Source organism: Martes martes (assembly GCF_963455335.1).
Source record: "Martes martes genome assembly, chromosome: 4".
NCBI classification, from domain to species: Eukaryota; Metazoa; Chordata; class Mammalia; order Carnivora; family Mustelidae; genus Martes; species Martes martes.
The window spans coordinates 67,486,243-67,510,283 of NC_137891.1; the positions used below are offsets into that span (position 1 = coordinate 67,486,243).

At 38.7% G+C, this 24,041-nt stretch overlaps 1 protein-coding gene and 1 pseudogene across 2 annotated transcripts in view; both read right to left on the minus strand.

The window, feature by feature from the left end:
- Nucleotides 1-2,523: 2,523 nt before the first annotated feature.
- Nucleotides 2,524-24,041, minus strand: part of LOC308340609 (uncharacterized protein) — a 286,411-nt gene continuing 264,893 nt past the window's right edge. Inside the window, exon 3 of the mRNA XM_080799917.1 lies at nucleotides 2,524-4,710. Within this exon, the coding sequence (XP_080656043.1) occupies nucleotides 4,628-4,710 (83 nt within the window). The 3' untranslated portion in view covers nucleotides 2,524-4,627. The remainder of the gene's footprint in view (nucleotides 4,711-24,041) is intronic.
- On the minus strand, nucleotides 8,248-22,293 carry LOC308340704 (programmed cell death protein 6-like; annotated as a pseudogene). Its single transcript has 2 exons — nucleotides 22,207-22,293; nucleotides 8,248-8,717 (listed from the first exon to the last, which is right to left on the minus strand). The product of its transcript is annotated as a programmed cell death protein 6-like (transcript).

Here is a 24,041-nt window from a genome sequence, read left to right on the forward strand (position 1 = left end):
GGTTGATCAATGCTTGAGGTCAGTGTGTGTGTGTGTGTGTGTGTGTGTGTGTGTGTGTGTGTGTACATATGACATACATGAATACATCGTTATACATACTTCCTAATATTTTTTAAAAAACCTTTTGTAATTTGGATTTTCAAAGATTGTCTCTGCTTTGTTTCTCTTAGTCTCTTCCAGAAACTGAAAGACTTGATCACCCTCATTTTTATTTTCAGCTAACTGATTTCATCTACTTTGATTTGTGTTGTGCAGTGGAATTTTTGGATGCCAGATGCCTAAAACACATAGGTTAAAAGCAGGTCAGTTTCAACACCAGACTATCATTTTACAGTTTAGTGAATATATTTACAAATTCCATAGTAACAAGCCTGTTGACACAGGCAGAGTGAAATTATTCTCCTCAACAAATAATCCAGTACAAAAATGTCTTCTTCAGACCCTACGTGCCTATCAGTCACTGATGAGAGCCCAGCACCTGACTGTAGGGCTTATGAAAGTTTGAAGTGGAGGAAGAGGAGCCGTAGCTTGGGGCTCTTGTTAATGACTACAGAATCCTCACTCTGCAGCCAAGCCTGGCAAAGTCCACAAGAAACAGCAGGGCTTAAATAGCTCACTGCTAGTCCTAGCAGGGTTCTTGTCAGTCAAATATATTCACTGCATACCTATTGTGTGCAGAACGCATCTTTTCACTTGCCAATTCAGCACTGAGAGGTTGGTTTAGCTCTTTTTATCTTTATGACCTGCAGACTGGTAACAGCATTTCTAGCAGTATGTTCATTTTAACAATAATTTATTCCAATAAAACAAGGTGGATGTTCCCTAGATATGGCCACCATATGCCCTGAATTTTCTGGGCTAATCTTGATTTCATGTAATTTTATTTTCATTCCAATAAAGGCAATTAGTGAAATACATAATGAAATGTGATTTCAATTTTTTATATTATTCTGAGATTTCGTATAATGAATTGGCATATCAGAAAAAAATATTTTGCTAGATTATGTTTATGGATTTCTTTGGAAAATGTGGTACCGGGTAGGCCTTGGCATTCCTCATGAAGGGATTTTATTTTTGTTTCTTGAACTAAAACCACACTATTTCCGGAAGGTGTGCTAGCATCTACGTACAACTTTGGTTCCACTGACGGCTTCCAGCTCCTCCGTCTCCCCCTTCAAGTGTCATTAAGGGTTGTTTTCTAATACAGTCACGGATCTTACATCTGTTAAGAATCTTTGGGTTTCAAGTCACAGAGACCCCAACTTAAACTGACTTAGGAACACAGGAGGTTTATTAGGTCATACACTCGAAAAGGCAAGTTAGAGCTGGCTGCAATTGAGGCTTAACTTGGAAACTTGTATGATGTTATCCAGGACTGGTTTTGTTTCAATTTCCCTGTCCTTCGTGTTGACTGTATCCTCAGATTCCACACAGAGCCCCTGAGAGCCCTGTTACCTCAGGTCTGAAAATGGCCCCAGCAGTTCTAGACCTTACATCTTCACCCCTCACTGGTGAGGAAAGGAAAGCTTTCTTATGGTAACTTCCATGGAAGAGAAACACTTTCATTACCAAAAGCCTTTGCAAACATTTCCTCTGCTTCATGGATTCTGCTTAGGTTCTGTGCCTTGTCATCAACCAGTTACTTGGTTGGAGGGGGTTGGGATCCACCAGTGGGTTTAAGCCAATCAGGTACCCCCTTTAAAAAAAAATATTTATGTGAGAAAAAGCAACAGTGAGAGAGAGAGAGAAAGTGCACAAGCAGGGAAGCAGCAGGCAGAGGGAGAAGCAGGCCCTCCCCTAGGCAGGAAGCCCCACTCAGGGCTGGATCCCAGGACTCCAGGATCATGATCCGAGCTGAAGGCAGATACTTTACCAACTGAGCCACCCAGGTGCCCCCAGGTACCACTTTTAAGTTTGGGGTGGGGCGCCTGGGTGGCTCAGTCGGTTAAGTATCTGCCTTTTGCTCAGGTCATGATCTCAGAGTCTTAGGATCGAGTCCTAGGTCAGGTTCCCTGTCCAGCAGAAAGTCTACTTCTCCCTCTCCCTCTGCCCCTCCCCCCTGCTCATTTTCTCTCTCTCTCTCTTAAATAAATACATAAAATCTTTAAAAAAAAAATTGGGGCTGAAGTCAATCATATCTATGCCGTGATTAAAAATGGTTCCTCTAAAGCAAAATTTGGGTTCTGTTACTAGAAGATGGGAAAGATACTGGAAAGAATAAAACATCAAATGTCTACCACAAGCCTCTGTTTGTGGACATCATCAAAACACAATTTCCTAGAGTAAAAAAGCATGCAATGCAAAGCCATCAAATCATGTTATCTGTACACATTGAGTGGTCAGCCACTAGCTGAGCCACTAGCTCACACACTAGCTGGAATTTTTTTCCTGAAGATGGGGCACATAGTTCATAAGATGAAATTTCATGCCTGAGACAAAGAGTTACCCAGAGATGTGCAGGTTCATCACATGTAGTCAAAATTACAAATGTCAAATCAAGAAGTTGCAAGTGGGCAGAACAAAGAAGTATAATATCAACATTTATTTTAAAAAGCACAGGAATTATGAGGATTCCAGAGATCCTCAGATCACTGAACAAAGAGGAACATTCTAGAATTATGAAGCTAAGGTGAAATCCTTAAAATGGTGTCTTCCAAACTTGCTCCACTATAAGTAGTACCTGGGGGAACTTGTTCAAAACACAGATGCTGGAGTTCCACCCCAAACTTTCTGAATTGGTAGCTCTAGGGGAAGGGCCTAATAGTCCGTATTTTCAAAAATAAGCAAATTGGTGAAACATCATCTTACTCTGCATCTCCTGTTCTTCTCCTGTGAAAGTCAGATAAATTTATATTGAATGGGGAGGACACTGCTTGAAAATGTCTCATTTATTTATTCAGCAAATATTTATTTTACACTTATTCTGTTCTAGGTACCATGCTTCTTGGCAGTAAATATAGAGAGAAGAATAGTCAGATAAAGCCTCTGGATTCATGGAATTTATGGTGTTGTAGGGAATATGATTAATAAATAAGAAATTCATAGATATATGATTACTACAAGAGAAAATTATAGGCTGCTAGAAGAATGATTAGGAGACCTAGTGTTATCAGGAGACCCTTAACTACTTATCCATTAGTCTGTCCAAGTATGTGATGTAACTGGGTCTCCAGTAGTAGGTGACAAACATTAGGACAAGTCCAAGATAGACCATACTCCACTGGAACATGGCTAGGGAAGCAAACTGGCCTGCATCATGTAAGTTTAAGAACATCGTTGAAAGAGATCTTGGGGGAAACACCCCATCACTGTCATTTATCCTATTTTCATATATCTCCCTAATGTTTATTTAAACTGAGAGCTGAAGCTATTTTCTGATTTCAAAAACCAAATCCCTAGAACCAAGGGATTGCTAATTTTACTACCATTCAACATTTACAATGGCGAATGTGAGGCTTGTTCATATAGCTATAAATGCTGGGGCTGTGTGTTTTGAAACAGGTCTTGCAATTTGGTCAGTTTAATCAAATAGCTCAAACTTGCCTCATTGTTTTCTTTTGTATAAAATTTGAATATCGTGAAAGATTAAATCAGAAGATGTTTTCTCACTTGCATTCACAAGAATAGATGACTTTCTATTCTGTTTCTTTTCTATTATTACTTTTCAGGGTGATGATTCACTAACATATGAAACAGTGATATTATGATGCTTCTTTTGTAAATGAGAATTTGGTGGGATACATCACAAATTTTGTTTTAAATACCAAAGTCCTAAAGCTTTTTGATTCAAATAACAGGGAAGAAATGAGTATTTTGACTTTCTGAATATACTTTCAGCTTGACATTGGTATAAATAGTGCAATCCTATTAATTCTACTAAGTTGAGATTCAAATACTGTCTAGTAAAAGTGCTATGTATAAGGCAACAGAGCAAAAGTATCAGACGATTCCTTATAACATGTAGATGAACATCTCTGGTGTTTCAAATTCAAGATGATAGTGTAATATGGAAAAATTCTCATCTTACACCCAGGATTCTAAGATAGTGTTACCCTTATTGTAAACCACCTTCTTATTTTCCTCCAAAGTAGTTTATTATATAACATAAGGTATTTAACTCACAGGATTTTTAAAAAGTATCAATTTATAAACCACTGCTAGGAGACTGAATTACACTGGTCAACACCCCCATGATTTCCTGGTATCTTGAAAATATATCTCAAGATCCTTGTTCATTCTAAAATGCTTGTTACTAGACTGATTTTGTGTCTTTGGAGAAAGATCCCAATGACCATTAAGCCAACTCTTCTTTACACACCATTAGCTACTTGTTTTTTGTAAGTACACTTTGAGTTGTAGAACTCAAGTATCTTCAGGAAAATTAAAAATTCAATCAACAAATCAGTATTTTAATACTATAGCCTAGGCATTTAGAAATACCGAAACGGCTGGCGCTTCTGTTGATGATGCTATTGTTGCTGCTGTTGGTTTGATTTCTTTCGCTTTCTTCCAGGTGTTTTCCAGCATAGAGCGATAGCCACAGGAAATCCATTCTTAAGTAAACGAACATTTTTCTCTTCGTCATGACATAGATAGGGTAGATAAAGATGACTATGCTTGCTGGCAACTACGTAACAATCTTTGGTCTGAGCAATACTTGTGTCAGAGGCGACAGTATCAGCATGGTAAGATGCAATTCTTGCAGGAAATCTGTGGGAAAAAAGTAAAAAACAAAAACAAGAAAACAAAGCAATTGTCCACTTATGAGTACTGGGTATTCCTGGGGTTCAGATGGTGTGCTATTTGTCAGGCAGGAGAAGACAGACGATGAGCCAAAGAAGACATAATTACATGATGGATACCCAGAGACCTTACAAAGTCATTTGAATTCCTAGATCCAGCCATGCTGTATGCAATTTCAGACTTGCCACATTTATGAGTCAATAACTTTCTTCTTTAAAACTTATGTTACATTGTATTTGGTTTTTGTAATTGTAGCCCAAAGTCCCAACTAATATATCAGGTGTTGGAAAAAAATGGCATAAAGTTCTATTTGTGGTTATGAAAGAACCCAATGTTATTTATTGTACATTCGTAATCTTTAGTAGCAAATATTGTAAGTTTTGATAAAATGGTATGCCCTTATAAATTAAAAGCTACTCAGTTACAAAGTGGGTTAGAGCTGATAACAGTTTTATTGAAGGCAAAATAACAAACCAAGATAAAGTTTTTATGCCTTTAATTTAATAATTACTTTGGAATTACATAGTATAGGAGGCTCTGCCCCAGCACATTCTGCAAACACTTTTTGGAAGAAAAAGACAAATGATGAGAATTCACTCTAGGATATATTATGGTTTATTATGTTTAATAGAGTCAACCTGATGTCCCAAACCACCTGCCTCTCCAACACAGGTGCCCGTAAGTTCAGTAAGTTGCATTTACTAACACATAGAACTATATATTACACATCTGGGGAATGTTGCTAGAAAAAGGAAATTTTAAAAAATTTTGTGCACTAAACTATCCATAAAATTATTGAATGATCCTAGGTAACTGAGGCCTTATAGAAAGATGACAAATTTTAATAATTCTTAAGCAAGAAAAAGACACTTGGTATGTAAGGATTGTAGAACTCTGGATGTTTTAAAAAACATGTTTTCTTTTGATTTAGTGTCTATTGCATTCTTGAGACAAACGCATTCAATATTTTAGTCCAGTATTTGTTTCTGACACCTGTCTCACTGAAAAAAGTTTGTATTAAAAAAAAATGGGGGCACCTGCGTGGCTCAGTTGGTTAAGCAGCTGGTTTCGGCTCAGGTCATGATTCCAGGGTCCTGGGATCGAGCTCCCATTGCGCTCCCTGCTCAGCAGAGAGCCTGCTTCTCTCTCTCCCTCTGCCTGCTGCTCTGCTTACTTGTGCTCTCTATCTCTAGGTCAAATAAATAAATAAGATCTTAAAAAAAAAAAAAAAAAACAACAACTCTATGTGGGGGTCGGTGCCTGGGTGGCTCAGTTGATTAAGTTGCTAACTCTTGGTTTCGCTCAGCTCATGATCTCAGGGTCCTGGGATCGAGCTCTGTGTTGGACTCCGTACTCAGCAGTGAAGTCTGCTTGAGGATTCTCTCTCTCGCCCTCTCCCTCTGCCCCTCCCTCTGCTCAGACATTCTCTCTCTCTCAAATAAATAAGTTAATTAAAAATAAAGAAAGTTTGTACTTGTCCTTCATTTAAATGTTTACTGTAAATGACACATACTACTTTGTACCTTACTGGATAGACTTTTTTTTCCATAGCCAACTTTACCTCTAAACCTTCACTTCTAAACCATCACCACCATAGGTTAATCCCTGGCATCAGAGATAAAATAAAAGGTGCTCTGATGTTTGAGATAGGATACGGAGCCAGCTGTGAATTACAGCACTCAGTCTTTGGGCAATATCTTCTTACCTGATAACCATGCTTTCCTACAGGACACTGCATGTTCTTTTTTATTTATTTTTTTAAAGATTTTATTTATTTATTTGACACAGAGAGAGAAAGAGAGATCACAAGTAGGCAGAGAGGTAGGCAGAGGGAGAGGGGGAAGCAAGCTCCCTGTTGAGCAGAAATCCCAATGCGGGGCTCAATCCTGGGACCCTGAGATCATGACCTGAGCTGAAGGTAGAGGCTTAACCCACTGAGATACCCAGGTGCCCCTGCATGTTCTTTTTTACGCTTTCCTTCTGATTTTTTTCTTTTTCTTTTTACCTGCCAGTGTAATTAACATTCAGTGTTATATTGGTTCCAGGTGTACCGTACAGTGATCGAGCAATTCTATATATTCCTCAGAGCTCATCATGATGTGTACTCTTAATCCCTTTCACCTCCTCACCAATCCCTCTGCCAACCTCCTTTGGGTATCCATTAGTTGGTTCTCTATAGTTAAGAGTCTGGTTTTTGTTCATCTCCTTTTTCCTTTGTTCATTTGTTTTATTTAGGTTCCACATGTGGGTCAAATTATATTTGTCTTTCTCTGACTTATTTCACCTAGCATTTTACCCTTTAGACCCAGTCATGTTGAAAATGGCAAGATTTCATTCTTTTTCATGGCTGAATAATAGTCTATTGTATGTACATACTACATCTTCTTTATTCATTCATCTATCAATGGATATTTAGGTTGTTTCCATAATTTTTGCTATTGTAAATAATGCTATAATAAGCATAGGGATGCATATATCCCTTTGAATTAGTCTTTTTATATTCTTCGTGTAAATATCCAGTAGTAGAATTGTTGGATCATATGGTAGTTCTATTTTTAACTTTTTGAAGAGCTTCCATATGGTTTTCCACAGTGACTGTACTAGTTTTCATTCCCACAAACAGGGCACAAGTATTTGTTTTTCTGCACATCCTTACCAAAACTTGTTTCTTGTGTTGTTGATTTAAGCTCTTCTGACAGATGTGAGAGGATATCTCATTGTGGTTTTGATTTGTATTTCCCTGATTATGAGTAATGTTGAACATCTTTCTGTGTGTCTGTTGATCATCTGGATATCTTCTTTGGAGATATGTCTATTCATGTCTTCTGTCCATTTAAAAAATTTTGGGGGGGTTGAGTTGTATTAGTTATATATATATATATATAATTATATATAATATATATAATATATATATAATATATATATACATATATAATATATATGTGGTCTGTGTATATATATACATACATATATATACATATATACACACACATATATACACATACACACATATATATCTATGTCTACGTATATATATATTTTTTGACAGGGGTGCATTTGCTTATGTTGCATAGTCAAATACATTAAACCCCATTTTAAAATGTGAGGCACATAAAAGTCTCTGTACAAATTCTGTACTAGTTTTAAATTCTTATTGACTAATAAAAGTGGCTTTCCATTATAGAACTGGAACTATCTAGAAATGCACATGATGAATTTTTTGCATCCAGGATATCTGAAATATTATGATATCTTATGTCATGGCACAATTGAACAATCTGAAATCAAATGTTCATATGTGAATAACGATCATAACTATTTTTACATTTGCAAAAACCTTAATCAGGTTATCCACATAGGTACAGTTGGTTCCCCAAATATTAATTATATAAAATCTTAAGGAAGAACAGTATCAGCTGCATATGCATTCCATTTCTTTAAAGAGAGATTTGGCATTTTTAGTCTTCCTCCCCTAAGTCACATAGCTATTTGTGAAGGCCAATGTTATACGATGCTGAAGACCATGGACAGATACCGTTCATATGATACCTGAATTCAGCCATCCTGATCTCTCTCACAATGTCTGCATATATCTGTCAAACTCTGCAAGAGGATGCATCCCTGGATGAAGTCATCAAATGCAATCTGCGCCCACACTTGTCTGTCAAACTTTCAAATGAAGATGTTGTGAAACTGGTCAGAGAGTCGGTACCCTGAGAGAGCTTACTTTAACTTGCTCTTGTCAGTCATCTCAGACTTGTCCCTGTCATAGGTGTTGAAGAAGTTCTGCAGTCTGTGATGTACTTCCAGGTGCCACTGAACTTGCTGAAGTTCATGCCAGCCTTGCTCTCTCAGTCAAACATAGATATGACTGACCTGGCAGTCACTGGATTCAATGGAGTCCGTGTGCCATCGGACAGTGCTTGCTGAAGCTCGTTGTCTGATATCTCTTGGCTCCTGACTTTATCAACCCTCTGGAAAATGCTCCATGAAAGCTCTGTTAGGGCAGTATCCCACCTCTGGCAGGGCCGGGAGGGAAGATGGTAGAGCTAGGTGGCCATGGACCCAGGCAAGGTAGGGCTGAGGTGTAGAGGAGAATCTTTATATATTTTAAATACTAACCCTATATTGGATGTAGCATATGCAAATACCTTCTCCCACTCAGTAGGTTGTCATTTTGTTTTGCTGATTGTTTCCTTTGCTGTACAGAAGATTTTTATTTTGATGTAGTTCCAATAATTTACTTTTGCTTCTGTTTCTCTTGCCTCAGGAGACATATATAGAGAAATGTTTCCACTGCCAATGTCAGAGAAATTACTATCTGTGTCCTCTTCTGAGATTCTCTATGGTTTCAGGTCTCACATTTAAGTCCTTAATCCATTTTGAGTTTATTTTTGTGTAGGACATAAGAAAGTGGTCCAGTTTCATTTTTTGTGTGTGTAGCTGTCCAGTTTTCCCAACACCATTTGTTGAAGAGACTGTCTTTTACCCTTTGCACATTCTTTCTTCCTTTGTTGAATATTGACCATATAATTACCTTTTTTTTTCTGGGCTCTCTATTCTGTTCCATTGACCTACATGTCTATTTTGTGCCACTACCATACTGTTTTGATGACTACAGCTTTGAAGTATATCTTGAAATCTGGGATTGTGGTAACTCCAGTTTTGTTCTTTTTCAAGAGTGCTTCGGCTCTTTGGGGTCTTTGTGGTTCTTTGTTCTAGTTCTATGAAAACTATTGTTGGTATTTTGATAAAGATTGCATTAAGTCTATAGATTTCTTTGGGTAGTATGGACACTTTAACAATATTTGTTCTCCCAATCCATGAGCATGGAATATCTTTCCATTTGTTTGTGTCATATTCAAGTTCTTTCATTAATGTTTTACAGTTTTCAAAGTATAGATCTTTCATCTCCTCGGTTAAGTCTATTCCTTGGTATTTTTAGTGCAATTATAAATGGGATTACTTTCTTAATTTCTCTTTCTGCTACTTCATTATCAGTGTATAGGAATGCAGTAGATTTGGAGTGTTTGGGTGGCTCAGTCAATAAGCGTCTGATTCTTGGTTTTGGCTCAGGTCATGATCTTGGGATTCTGAGACTGACCTCGCATTTGGCTCCATGCTCAGAGTGAGTCTGCTCTAAGGGATTCTTTCCACCTCCCTCTTTCTCCCCCTTTGCTCCTTCCCTTCCATTCATTCTCTCTTTCTTAATTAACTATATGAAATCTTAAAAACAATGCAATGGATTTCTGTATATTGATTTGGTATCCTGCAACATTACTGAATTTATTTCATCAGTTCTACCAATTTTTTGGTGGATTCTTTGGGGTTTTCTATACATAGTATCATGTCATCTGCAAATAGTGAATGGTTTTACTTCTTCCTTACCAATTAGGATGACTTTATTTCTTTTTCTTTTCTGATTGCTGTGGGTAGACCTTCTAACACTATGTTGAGCAACAGGGGTGAGAGTGGACATCTTTTTCTTGTTACTTATCTTCCTTATATTTGATCTATTCCTTCTACTTTTTCTTTTTTAAAAGCTTTTCTCTGCAACACGTGCCCTCCTTAATACCCACCACCAGGCACGTATTGCATGGAGCACTGGGTGTGGTGCATAAACAATGAATTTGGAACACTGAAAAAATAAAATTAAATTAAAAAAATAAAAGCTTTTCTCATATTTCCATGTTCTCAGTTAATTCCTTCTTTCTTACTGGTGATGTTGTTCTTATTCATAGCTAATAACAGATCTCACCAATTTTTATCAACTTTTATTTTATTAATCTTTTATTTGTTTATTATTTCTACTGGCATTCCCTATAATTTTTATGATTATGATTATTACTAACATAGCTGGTTAAATTTGACCATGTACTGGTTATTAATGTTAAAAACTATTTGGAGAATTAGTATGAAGCATATGATTATGATGGCTCCCTCCACTGAGAGTGTTATTGGTGGAACTGTGTCCACCAGAATTTCACATGCTGAAATCCCAACCCCCAGTTCCTCAGAATATTAACTTATTTGAAAATAGGGTTATTGCAGATGTAATTCGTTAAGATGAGGTTATACTGGCATAGGATGGGCCCCTAAAACAATGTGACTGATGTCCTGATGAAAAGGGGAAATTTGGACACAGATAATGCACACAGGGAGAATCTCATGAAATGGTTGGAGTTATGTTATCACAAGCAAGGAACTATCAGAAGCTAGGAGAGAGGTCTTCGCTAGAACTTTCAAAGAGAGCAAGACCCTGTCAACACCTTGATATCAGGAGTCTAGCTTCTCAAACTGTGAGACAAGTTTCTATAGTTCATCTAATTTCTGGTTCTTTGTCGAGGCAGTGTCAGGAAACTGATACAGAAGGAGTGCTTTGCTTGTGCTTTGGGTAGGGATAAAGAAACCCATGTCTTTGGCTGGTGGGTATACCTTGTGCTTAGGAGACAATCCTCTTATGGTCACTTAGAATCTCTCTTGTCCTCCTAACCAACCTAGTAAATGGAGACAGTTCCTGACTCAGCAGTCAAAAATAATAAATAGCGTTTGAGGGCAAAAGAACACATCTATGGAAAGACCCTTCAACTCTAGATTTAGCACTGATTTTTTTTTTTTTAATCCATATACTGTCACATTCTACTATCTGTGTTTACTATCTCAAAATATTAGTATGTGGCTCTACCCTGCACTACTCAGTCTGAGTTAAAATATGCTTTCACGAGGATGCCTGGATACATTTATAGTTTAATGAGCCAAATAGCTCAGTTTTCTAAAGATAGGTCAACTGAAAGAAAAGTTCAATACACTCTTTCCAGCCAATTAAATATTTTTGAAAATAGCTCTTTAGTTAGGCAGTTAAACCTAAATTTTCAGAGAGATAGTGGGTAGGCTTAAAAGCAGATTAATAAAGGAAATAAACCATTAATTATAATTAAAGACTTTATTGATTGAAACTTGACTATATTGTTAACTAACTTAATTTAATTCTAGATTTTATCCTGGCTTGAGCAGAAAGTTTTTTCAAATTGTTCTGACTTTCCCTAGTCATCAGGCTAATTTCTGGATGGCTTTTTTCTTTCTTTCTTTCTTTTTGTAAGATTTTATTTATTTATTTTTCAGAGAGAGAGAGAGCACAAGCAAGGGGGATGGCAGGCAGAAGGAGAAGTATGCTTCCAACTGAGCAAAGAGCCAGATGCGGGACTCGATCCTAGGACCCTAAGATCACAACCAAGCCGAAGACAGACGCCTACCCGACTTTGCCACCCAGGCATCCCTAGACTGCTTTTTTCCACCTGGCATGCATCATCCATATTCAATCATAAATGTTTATTTGTATAATTCTTAATATAAGATCTTGAAGCAAAAGCAGAAATAATAATGATAGTTCATATCTATAGAATGCCTTATAGTATACAAGGCACTTTATGTAATAGAAGCTTTCTTAAACCACTGTCATGTATACAATCTACTAGGTGAAGAAAACTTTTCATTTATTTCTGGGCATACTGAGGACCAGGGATTTGTCAGCCCCTTTTCAACAACCTGCTCACCTTTGTGTCCCACGGTGAAGCAATTTTTTACCAAGTTCTGTTTGTCCTCAAAACTGTTTAAGTGAGGAGAACTTGTTACTGTAATTGTGTGTATATTAGTATACCAACCAGTGACATAGGAGTACAAAAAAGAGAATTGTACCTATAACATCTAAATCAATACTTCAGAAGGACCAAAAAAGACAAATCACATCAAAAATAAATTTGCAATTGGTTGTGGGACAGACATCATAAAAAAATTGAGAGACAAATTTGGAAGAATTCTTTTTTTTTTTTTTTTAAGATTTTATTTATTTGACAGAGAACACAAGTAGGCAGAGAGGCAGGCAGAGAGAGAGAGAGAGATAGAGAGGAGGGGAAACAGGCTCCCTGTTGAGCAGAAAGCCTGACGCAGGTTTCGATCCAAGGACCCTGGGATCATGACCTGAGCCGAAGGCAGAGGCTTTAACCCACTGAGCCACCCAGGCGCCCTGGAAGAATTCTAAACAGGTTGCTTTCCAAATGCTCTAAAGTATTACTTTAACTTTAAAGATACACAGTAGAGGGGTGCCTAGGTGTCTCAGTTTGTTGAGCATCTGACTCTTGATTTTGACTCAGGTCATGATCTCAGGGTTGTGGGATTGGGCTCCCTGTGTTGGGCTCTGCTCTGCTTGGGCTTCTATCTGTCCCTCTCCCTCTCTGCTACCCCTCCTCCTGCTCATGTGCTCTCTCTCTTTCTCTCTCTCAAATAAATAAATAAATCTTAAAAAAATATAAAGACACACATTAGAAATAGTAGACAATACACTTTATGAAGGACTGAGGAAGGAAAGAAAACGTCAATCACACAGTCATGTTGTGGTTGGCAGAATAATGCCCCCATCCCCAACTTCAAAGATATCCCATCCCAATCCTCAGACCCTGTGGTATGTTATGGCTGAAGGGTCCTTACAGTTGGGATTAAATTAAAGATCTTGAGATAGAGATATTAATCCTGGTTTATCCAGTTGGATCCAATACAATCCCAAGTGAAAGAAAGATAGTAAAGTCACAGTGAGAGGAGGAGATGTAATGAGAGAAACAGAGGCTGGAGGGGTGATTGCTGTCTTTGAAGGGAGGGAACCATGAGCCAAAGAATATTGGGGAAGTCTAGAAGCTAGAGAAGGCCAGGAACAGATTCTTCCCTGGAGCCTCCATGGGAGGCTGCTATGAAGCTCTGCAGCCCTACAGACCCCTTTAGCCCAGTGAGATCCATTTTGGATTCTGACCTCCAGAATTATAGGATAATAATTTTGTATCATTTTAAGCCAATATGCATTCACATTTTTTTTTCGAGTTTGTTTATCTACATATGGAGAATAAGAATACATTCCTGCTTAAAATTAAAATAAAATTATTGTGATTATTGTGGTATGTATGTATCATTTTTTAAACCAATTTCCACTTTACCTAACTTTTAATTAATTGACCAGCCACAGGCTCCAATATTTTTGGATGAGAGGACTATTATTCTGTGTAGACTCTCCTTTTATCTACAGGAGATTTGTGAAGTCCATGTCACAATTGCATTCAAAATTCTTGTTTTGTCTCTGTCTCTGGCTTTATGATTGAGGTGGAGGAAGTCAATTCATTTCCTTCTTATTTTCATTTATGAAAACTGGGGGCTTGGACTTTTACACTCTAACAGTGTATGATTTAAAAATTTTCATCAAATAATCTCACTTATCTTCTCTCACCTGTTTAATTTGTAGCTGAAACCCTTGGGTTTATCTGTGCTTTAGCTCTGATTTAACTTGAAATTAAAGTCCGTGTGCTTCACAGCTGCTGGCTGCCCTTAACCAGGGACTGACGATTGAAATGTTTGAAGAACACTGGAGTCAAGAGACCAGGATTTCAGATCTGATTGACACTAACTAGCTGGGTGTCCTTTGACAAATCTTTTAATCTCTCTGGGCCTTAGTTTTCTCATTTATAAATTATGAAGTTGGAGTCAATAATTTTTAAGGTCCTTTTTAGCTTTACAATTCTATGACTCCATAATTTTAATTCCAGGAAAATTCAGCTCTAAGGAATGCTGAATTTCTCTTCAAGGTAGGAAGAAAGATATTGTGGGTTAGAGGATATTCATGCATGTTCCTGTATATTCATTCCTATGAATATCTTTTCCAAGAAGTTGAAAACATCTGCGTAAATCTTATAGTACACCTAATTTCTCCCCTTATCATACAAACCTTAACCTACACTTAAACACAAATGCCTTTTGTTGGGATGACCTTGTCTCAGCCATGGATCTAGCCCATTCTGCAAGACATAGCCATTTGCAACTCTGTTATGGACATTGACCTGAGTACTAGAAAAGCTCCCGCATCTCACACAGGAGGAATCAGATTTGAAGACTGATCAATTATAATATCACCTCACAAGTGCTATGATGGGGTAGAACAAAATGAAAAAACCTTCTAAAAAGCAAGTTTTGGGGTAGGGGTGTTATTTCAGGCACAGAAAATGCCCTGTTCCAAATGCAGGGGTGTGAAAGGCATGGCATATTTGAAGCAAGGTGAAATTTTCATCATGTTTAAATATAGACCAAGTGTGATGAAGGACAGGGCAAGTTCATGGAAGATAAGACAGAAAAAGTGCAAGCCATTTTACACCAAGCTAGAGGCAACAAGGAATCATAAGTGTCTTCATGGTGAAATGACATGATCAGATGTTATTTTTAAAGGGTTAATTCCAGCATGTATTGGGAATGTGTAGAACGAATGTGGAAGGTTTTGTAGAAGGAAAGGGGAGAGGAAACTTCAACAGCTAGTGAGCACTGAATTAGAGCAATGGTATCCGGCAGCCATTTCAGAAAAAGAATCCATTGGCTTTTACAAATGGGTATTCTTTCCCAAAGCACTGCCCTCTACCCCAGCAGGGGCTTGCAAGTCACAGACCACTTCTTGGTTTCTTCTCCAGAGTGGTCATGGAGGATATTTTATAATTCAGAGCTCTTGACCATCAACACAACACAAAAATGTCATATTTGGAAAACACATGTAAACAGAATTTACAAGGATCAATGGATTATAAAGTGGTTTCTTATCCCCTCTCAAGGCTATGAATACATTGTGAAATCTAGGGCAGTTAAATACTGTATTTAAATTCGGATGTGATATTTACATATGTTACTTATTCTTTTTATAAAGATCTGCCCTAGTGAAATTTAATCAGCCTTTGCAAGTTTATATACTGTGTCTGTTGGAAGAATAGTTTAAATTAAGTTGTTTTAACCTGACTAAATTATCCAACCAACCTTACCAACAGAAGGATGTATTAGAATCAGGTTTCACTACAAGTGACAGAAAATTCAAGTAACAATGTCTAAAAAAGACAGAATTTTGTCTCATGGATAAATAAATATGATATGTAGCACAGAGCTGGGAGTATCAGAAACTGAGGTTCTTTCTATCTTATTGCTCTGCCATCCTTAGTCCATGATGTCCACTACATGATTCAAGATGGCTGCCAGAGCTCCAAGCATCATTTTTCCCTTTGCCAGTAAGAAAGAGGAAAGACTGTAGACAGTTGTACCTATTTAAGGACTTCTCAGATTTCATGCATGATACTCCTGCTTATATACAATCAGGCAGAATATATTTACATGGCAGCAAGTTAGCTGCAAAATATAATCATTATTCCAGATCACGTTATTTTGACTAATAACTGGAGAGTGCATAACTAAGGAAAATGAGTCTATAACTAAGGAAGACGAGTCTATAAATAAGGACGAAGTACATATTTGTGTTAAATTCAACTTGCATTGCAAATAATCTGCTCATCCTTACCCCAGAAGAAATGTGTAAAAACCAAAATTGTGTAATGTGAAAGGGAAGCTAGGAGAAAGAAAAATCTCATTGACATCAGCGTTCACATTCTGTAAGTAATGTCTATTTACTGAAGGTGTATATGGGCTAGAAGTTAGTGGTTTATAGGTGGAAGAGACATAATTCTTGCCCTTGTAGAGCACACAAACATACTATATCAAATTTCAGTCCCAGAATGACAACACAGTAACCCCTCCCATTATGAAGAAATGTTGGAGCCTCTAGTCAATAGGAGAACAGTAACACTTCTGTATAGTTCATACCAAGCCATGTCCTCAAGAAAAGAAGACAAACCTTTGAGGAAACTATAGAAAAGCCAAGACTGGAAGCTAAAACCTGAAAACAGGACTGATGCTAATACAGGGCCATGCCTTCTAGGAAATCTAAATAAAAGTATGCTGGTCAAGAATGATGAGGGTTCAACACTAGATACATAAGGAAATTACTCAAGGAGCTGAAGGGGAGCCTGCTATTATTTTTTTTGAAAAAGAGAAGAGAGGAGGATTAAATAAGAAATGCAGAAATACATCTTGTTTCCTGTATTCCTGAAGAGTCTTGTATAATTGGGCTCTATTTTAATAGCCTAAGAGGTTATTTGTTGTCAAGAATCTCCTCATAAATATTATAGCGTATTGCTAGGAGAGCAAAAGCTCCCCAGACATATCGGCCTTCATTTAAAAACAAAATTAATTTGACTTTCCCATTCATGATTAAATTTACTGAAAGGGAGGCCTTCCCATTTTGCAACGTAACGGGGGAGTCGAATTTTTTTTTCTTTTTCACAAAGTCAGGATTTACATCATCAGTGAAGAAGAAAGGAGATACAATTGCTGATGCTCCTACTCATTTGGCAGTTTTAGCCACTTTTTTTGTAGTGAGGGTATTTTTTCTTCCCTCTAGATCAGATTAATCTGTTTTACAAACTTTTATTCACTCTCACCTTCCCCCCTTCACTCCTCCCTTTGCCAATGTCCCTTTACCTGTGGCATTTTACACTGGAGGAGAGCTGCTAATGGTTGACAACAAAAGGACTGCTAATCGCACCAATTAAGAGGTGTGAATGTCACCCGTTACCTACCAGCTTTGTTACTGAATATGCTAATTACTAATTGTACAGGTGCAGACTTTTAAGTTTACAAGGTTAACACTGATGCACAGCTTTGTTTTGGCTGTTTGTTTAAATATTGAAAAATCATGGGTAAAGGGCTGGTCTATGTTGAAGAATGAACAGATGTCATTGCTGTACTTTCTCAGACAGAAAATCTTTAGACTGACTTAAAGCAATAAAAATGACCTTCCTAAGAACTGATTCTCTGTGGTCAATCTATCAAAGAGCAGGTATTTTTGGTTCCCTTGCTCTCATGGAAGAGCAGGGAACTTGCCTTCAAGCCACAGGACCATGGAACTCTACTGGAAGGTCAGTTGAAACATTGTACTGGAAACATGTAGAGTTCATTAAGAGGAAATCCTGTACAAGGGCTTTTGGTAAGCCCAAAGTTGCTATATATGAATCTTTCTGAAAGCTTTACTCATTCATTGAGTCAGTGTTATAGATATGTCTTACAGACTTCTTCTTTTAAAAAAGTTTTAACTAATAAAACACCTGGATGAAGGAATCTGTTTCAGAATCACATACCATCAATTTGATAGGAACCAAGAGATCACCCTGACTAGCCTCTAATTAAGGAAAATAACAGAAATTCATTTTATGGGGAGGACAACTGAGGTCTAAATGTTACATGACTGCCTAGGTCCATTAAATCAAGACTAACCTCAGTTTGCAAAGTGAAATAGATTTTTGGGAAGAGCTAACCTTCAATTGTTCTCTAGCAGAATGAGTAATTCCTGAGGAGCTGGTAATTTTTAGCTTGTCCTCAAGCCTACTGAAATATCTTTGCTCTTTCCATGCATCTGTAAGAGCAACTGTTGTTTTCAGTCATTCAACGGGAAAGTGTGCGGTAAGGGCCTCTTCTATTTTTGTGGTAGACTCCACAACAAATAAAGAACGTCTCTCTGGCTCCTTGGAACCCAAACTGCAAGGTTTTGAGAACTGCTGTGCAATGGCAAAACTAGTTGCTTGATTTGGGACCAGTGCCCAGACCACAGTTAAGGGAGTTGACCCAGGTCCTGGGTGACCAATGATCCCTTTGCTCTTGGTCATGATTTGCCTCTCTAGTTAACTACCTTACCGCGTGGGGTAAAGTGGAGCTAAGAGTAGCAGAATGCCTACGAGTATGGGCTGCCCTTCTCTGTGAACACAAGGGATAAATCTAACCTTTTATCCACGATTCAACAAGCAAATACACTCTAAATTTTTAGCATGTGCCTGGCTCACTGTAAATGCTCAAAAATGGTAGTCATTATTCTTAGCATCTGGGGACATATGCATCTTATATTTAATAACCATAAATAACTAGCATTTGCATTGGACTTTAACCTTTTCTTTTCATGGAGCTGAGACTCTTTCCTTCCCTTCATTTTACATTTAAAATTCTTTTTTAGGTTCTGGTTGTTTTGCAAAGACATGAAATGTTTAGTATTGAAAACTGTAAAAATATATGTCTTATAATAAAAAAAAATCTATAATTCTACCTCTCAGAGAAAACTATTATTAACATTTGGTTATGTAACTTTAAGCACTATATTCTATACTATTCTATATTCTATACATGCATAAACCTTTAAAAATTTAAAGTGGGAATTGATTATGCAAGTTGGTTTAGAAACTACATTTTCATTTGTATTTAAAAGAGTTTTCTTTAAAAATATGTATTTATTTTCATTGCAGTCTTTGTTAGCTGAGTTATATTCCTTTGTGTGGATTTTCCATAATTTGACAAATTTTCTGTTTTTGCATATATTGGTTGTTTCTAATTTTTCATAACTATAAGATGCTATAATGAGTAGTGTCCTTGTGGCTAAGCAGGATTTTGGGGTTAATATACACATATTAGTATCTTTTGTTGCATAACAAATTATCTCAAACTTAGCTTAAAACAACACACTTTCATGATTGCAATTGCTGTGGGTCAAGAGTCTGGATGCCACTTATCTGATCCATCATTAAGGCACCAATCAACGTGTCAGTCACCATTGGGGATTGTGATCTTACTTGAGGCCATACTGGGAGGCATCCACATGCAAACTAACTCTGGTTGTTAGAAGAATCCATTTCCTTGCAGCAGAAGGACCAAAAGCCCTTGTTCGCTATAGGCTAGAGGGTGCGGTGCCTTCAGCTCCTAGAGGTAGCTGAAAGTTCACTGCCAGGTGGCCTCCTAACAGGCTGCTCCAACATGGTAGTTTGCTACTTCAAGCCAACAAGAGAAACATACTCCAGCAAGACAAGTGTTAAAGTCTTATGTAACATAATCATGTAATCATGTGTATCTTTTTTTTTTCCCCTTTCGGTATTCATTCTATTGGCTGGCATAAATTACAGGTCCCATGATACTGCAGGGGAGGGCATGACATAAGGACATGAACACCCAGAAGCAGGGTCATGGGGGCCATTCTAACTATCTGTCCACAATAATGCATGTTTAAGACTTTTGATGAATATAACCAAACTGCAAATGTATCTCTATTAGCACAGAATTAGTGTGAACTTTTCCCTATAACATTAACTAATTTGAAAAAATAACTTACCATTTTTATTTAATATATTTGTTTATAATTGAAAATAAGTGTATATTCCCATGTTCCTTGGTTATGTGTACATTTCTCTTTTGAGAATTGCCTTACATGTCCCCTGGATAGAGTATTAACATTTTTTATTGTTACATTTTTTGCCAGCATTTTTCTCCCATATGTCTGTTGGTCTTTGTGGTTTTTACTTTTTTTGGAGGAAATATTTAGGAATATGACTTACTTTATCTTATTATACCAAATCAGACATTCTTTACCTTACTGGTAGTCTCATTACCATCATCAAGAGTGTTTTCCTGCACCAGGATTACATAAATATTCCAAAAATATTTTTTTAAAAAATATTTAATAAGGTAATCTCATAATTATTTTTCATTTACACTTAATTTATCTGATATTGATTTGTTATATAATAGGAAATAGGTTTATTATTATTATTATTGTTATTTGCCACAAGTCATTGGTAAATTTCTAGAAACTCATTAAGTCTAACAATACCGAGGGACCTTAAGCTTAAAGAATTTTTAGCATCAGGAGGGGCATCTAGAACAGATACTTATTTAGAAAATGGGAGCTTAAATAACTCCTTGTGGTAGTTGTCTTCTATATATACTTTAAGGTCCCTATAGTACGCCATGAGTTTACTTTTTGTCTGTGAACGTAGCAGAGAGATGCTGCAATAAATCCCAGGGTAAACACTGTGAGGTCAACGTGAAAAAGTATGGAAGAGCATCCACTGGTCCTTTCTTTCCTGGTGTGGCAGAATCTGCTAACTGTTCTGCAAAGCAAACTCTCCCCTTCTTCCTCTTAATAATAAAACCTCTTGAGTTGTAACAGGATTCATGAACATCCACTTATAGTTCACATTTTCCAACTTCCTTTGCCCCCATTCACAGCCATATGATGAAGATTAGGCCAATGGGATGTAAGTGAATGTGATGTGTACAATTTCCTGGTCACATACTTAAAGAGACTTTTTCTTGACTCTTTTCCTTTTCTTGCTGGAACGCGCATGTGCAAGAGATTCAGCTTTGTCCATAAAGACAAAGGCAACCCTGCAGGGCTGTGGTTCCCAACGTGTGGTCTCCAAAATGTCAGCATCAATATCTCATAAGAACTTGTTAGAAATGCAGAGTCTTGGATCCCACCCTGACCAGTGAATCAGAAACTTTGGAGTGGGCTCAGAAAGCCCTCCAGGTGATTCCGATGCCCTAAAGCAGGGACTGACAAACTATGGCCATGGGCCAAAATCACTGGGGGGTCTGATTTTGTACAGCTGGTGAGCTAAGAATGGTTTCCATGTTTTAAAAGAGTTGCCACAACAACAACAAATAAAAACAAAGACTATTTAATTGACACTCTCTGTGGGCTGCAAAGATGAAGATATTCGTTATATGGTCCTTTACAGAAAAACTTTACCAAACTCTGCATTGAAGTTTGAGAACTCTTGCCACAGGGACTGCTAAATCAATGAGATAGAAGGAACCTGGATTCGAGTAATTTTGTGGAGCACACTTTGTAGCACACTTTGTCAATCTGGCCAGCTCATCTCAGGACTGCTCAGCAAAGGAAAAATAAACTCTGGCATATGTAAGCCATAATTATGTGAGGTCTCATTGCTACAGTGACTGAGCCCATACCCTAACTAATGGAATAGGTTAGAAGAAGCTGCTAGATAATACGATGATCTCTCTTTCCACACCTCACTGTTAGCCAGTGGTCTGCTATTTGCTTTTAGTGTCCCCACATCACATCTTTCCTGGTGGCTTTTTTTTTTAAAGATTCAGATGTTGGGTTCACCTAGCAATCTTCCACATAACTTGAGTCCCAGAGGCTTCAGAAAAATTCACCGTCAAGTTCAATCCGCCTGGATGATGACACAAATGTTTTCCGCTGAAATCATTTCTTCAGAATAATCAGTAACCTCATAATCAGCAATCATGTGCTTACATATCCCTATTCCGGTATATTGGTTTAGAATGCTTGGTGTGTCTGCACTGACCAAACCATCATGACCTCTTCTCTGGCTGATGGAAACAGACTCACCCTTGTTGGAAAAAAATACATGGAGTGGCATTAGCTTTTAATAGATAGGATTTAATGGTGATATCTGCAGCTGTTGGCTGTGGGATTTCTTTTTAAGAGGACAGTTATGATTTAGGCCAGACACATAAGACTATTGCAATTAGGGAGGTAACTAAAAAGGCGTAAATGACCTTGTAAGGAGAGGGGTCTGTATTCCCAGCTGTGCTCCCATTGCCGGCTAAAGCTTCCTGTCTAGATCAGGAGATGGTACAAGGGAGCCTCTGCCTCAGGAAGCATACCAGAGGGGAAGGAAGGGAAAGAGCGTGTTGAATGACAAAGTTCATTGGGCAAATACAGCTCTTCTCTGTCTCTCTGGAAATGTATAAGCTAACCAGCAAGCCAGGTGGTAAAGCCGGCGGGAGCGATGGGTCCCGAGGTAAGGCGCCGCGCACAGAAGCAGAGCTCAGGTTTGGGGCCATCCGTCGGGGTGTGTGTGCGCAGAGGAAGAGGGTTGGGTTTGCAGGGAGAGGCAATGGCTTCGCAGCACTTCATAAGCGCAGTTGTGACCACAGGCTCGTTCGTGTCATTTTGTGTGCAGTAATGAAGCCTGACGAGAGGTCTCCTGCTTGCCGATAGCCGGCTGTTGTCCTAAAAATGCAAACCATCGCCTCAGGCCATGGAATCGGGAACAGGCAGAGGACAGAGGCTCCGGCTGGGCGCCCCACTGCTAGCTCTCCCTTCAGCACTCCCGACTTGGACAGAGAAAGCTGGTCTTTACCCTTGTACTTAAGGACACAGAAGAAAGGGTTTTTTTTTTTTTAAGGTGTCCCAGAGGCCGACGGTTTTAATCCTGACTTTTTGCTGAGCAGATATTAAAGATGGGGGAAGGGGGATGCTTACGACGAATCCTCGAGTCCCCGTGTGTTTTCTCATGCAAAATAAGCTTTTTGAACTTGAAAGCTGCATTTTCGCCTAGTTCCCCAGTGCGCCCCGCACTCCCCCTCCCAGTCCCCCTTCCACCTCTATCCTCTTTGTTTTCTCCATAGAGTGGGCAAGTCAGTTGGAGCCTCCCCCGGCAAGTCTTTTAACGATGGCTCATTAATAATCGATGGGCCTGGCGAACGCAGGGGTTCACAGCTCCGGGGCGAGCCAGCCGCAGACCCCGCGCCCACGACAGAAACCCCGGCCTGGAGGAAGCCCCTGGGCCTGGAGGAAGCCCCTGGGCCTGGGCCGAAGGCCCGCGCGGCGGGGCGCTGCTCTGGGGGCTGCATGGAGCCCCCAGAGCGGCCGAAATCAGGGCCGGGTCCTGAGCTGCTTGCCTGGGCCGGGGTTTAGCCCTTTCTGCAGCGTTTGTTTGTTGTCTGTTTTTGTTTTGAAATGCTGCCTTCCTGCTTCCCCAGCAAGCTGCTGGTCCTAAGGCTGCAAACACTTCCTTGACTTGGGGAAAGGCAAGTTTTGAGTCATAACTTGTCCCCCCATTGGCTCTGAGGGTCTTTGTAGCCCACCGCTCACATTTCAGAAACCCTCCTCCTTCCTCTTGTCAGTCTCCTTGGAAGCAAACCCCAAAGCTGGAAGGAAAAAAAAAAAAACAAAAAACAAAAAAACCCGCATGCTGTTTCCTTGTGTTTTTAGGCATCTATTATTTCGATGGAATTCTTAACAGACAACAAAAGATTTAAAAAAAACAACTGTCGATTTTTGCTGTCAAGGAAACAAGCTGTTCTCCCCATTTAAGGCTCCCTTGGTAAACCTGGTGGAAACTTTATTAAGAATTGATGAATATAGTCAGTCTCTCACAGAAGTCACCTGGAGTTGTTTCTAGAGCTAAAATATGCCACAGCAGAGCTTGAATCCCTGATAGTGAATCCCATCTCCCGTGAATGACCTTGGTGTTCTGACAGGCCTGGTGGAAGGGGCTGACCCAGGCTGGGCTTTCCCACTGAGGAGGCCATTGTGATGCACCAGCACCTCACACCTGTGTAGCACTTTCTGGTTGGAGAGGCTTCAGATGAACTACAAAAATCGCTCCGCCATAACCCAGCAGTAGGTGCAGATCAGGTGAGGGTACAGGGAAGTTATGGGCAGACCGCCCACCTGCTGCCCTGGGGGAGGGTGTGTGTTTCACATTGTAACCCCTTCTCGGTACTTTTGTCTTCCTTTAGCACCTTTTTCTCCTTCTTCACTATTACTTATCTGTTCATTGCTTTCCTTAAAATTCTGCCTGCCA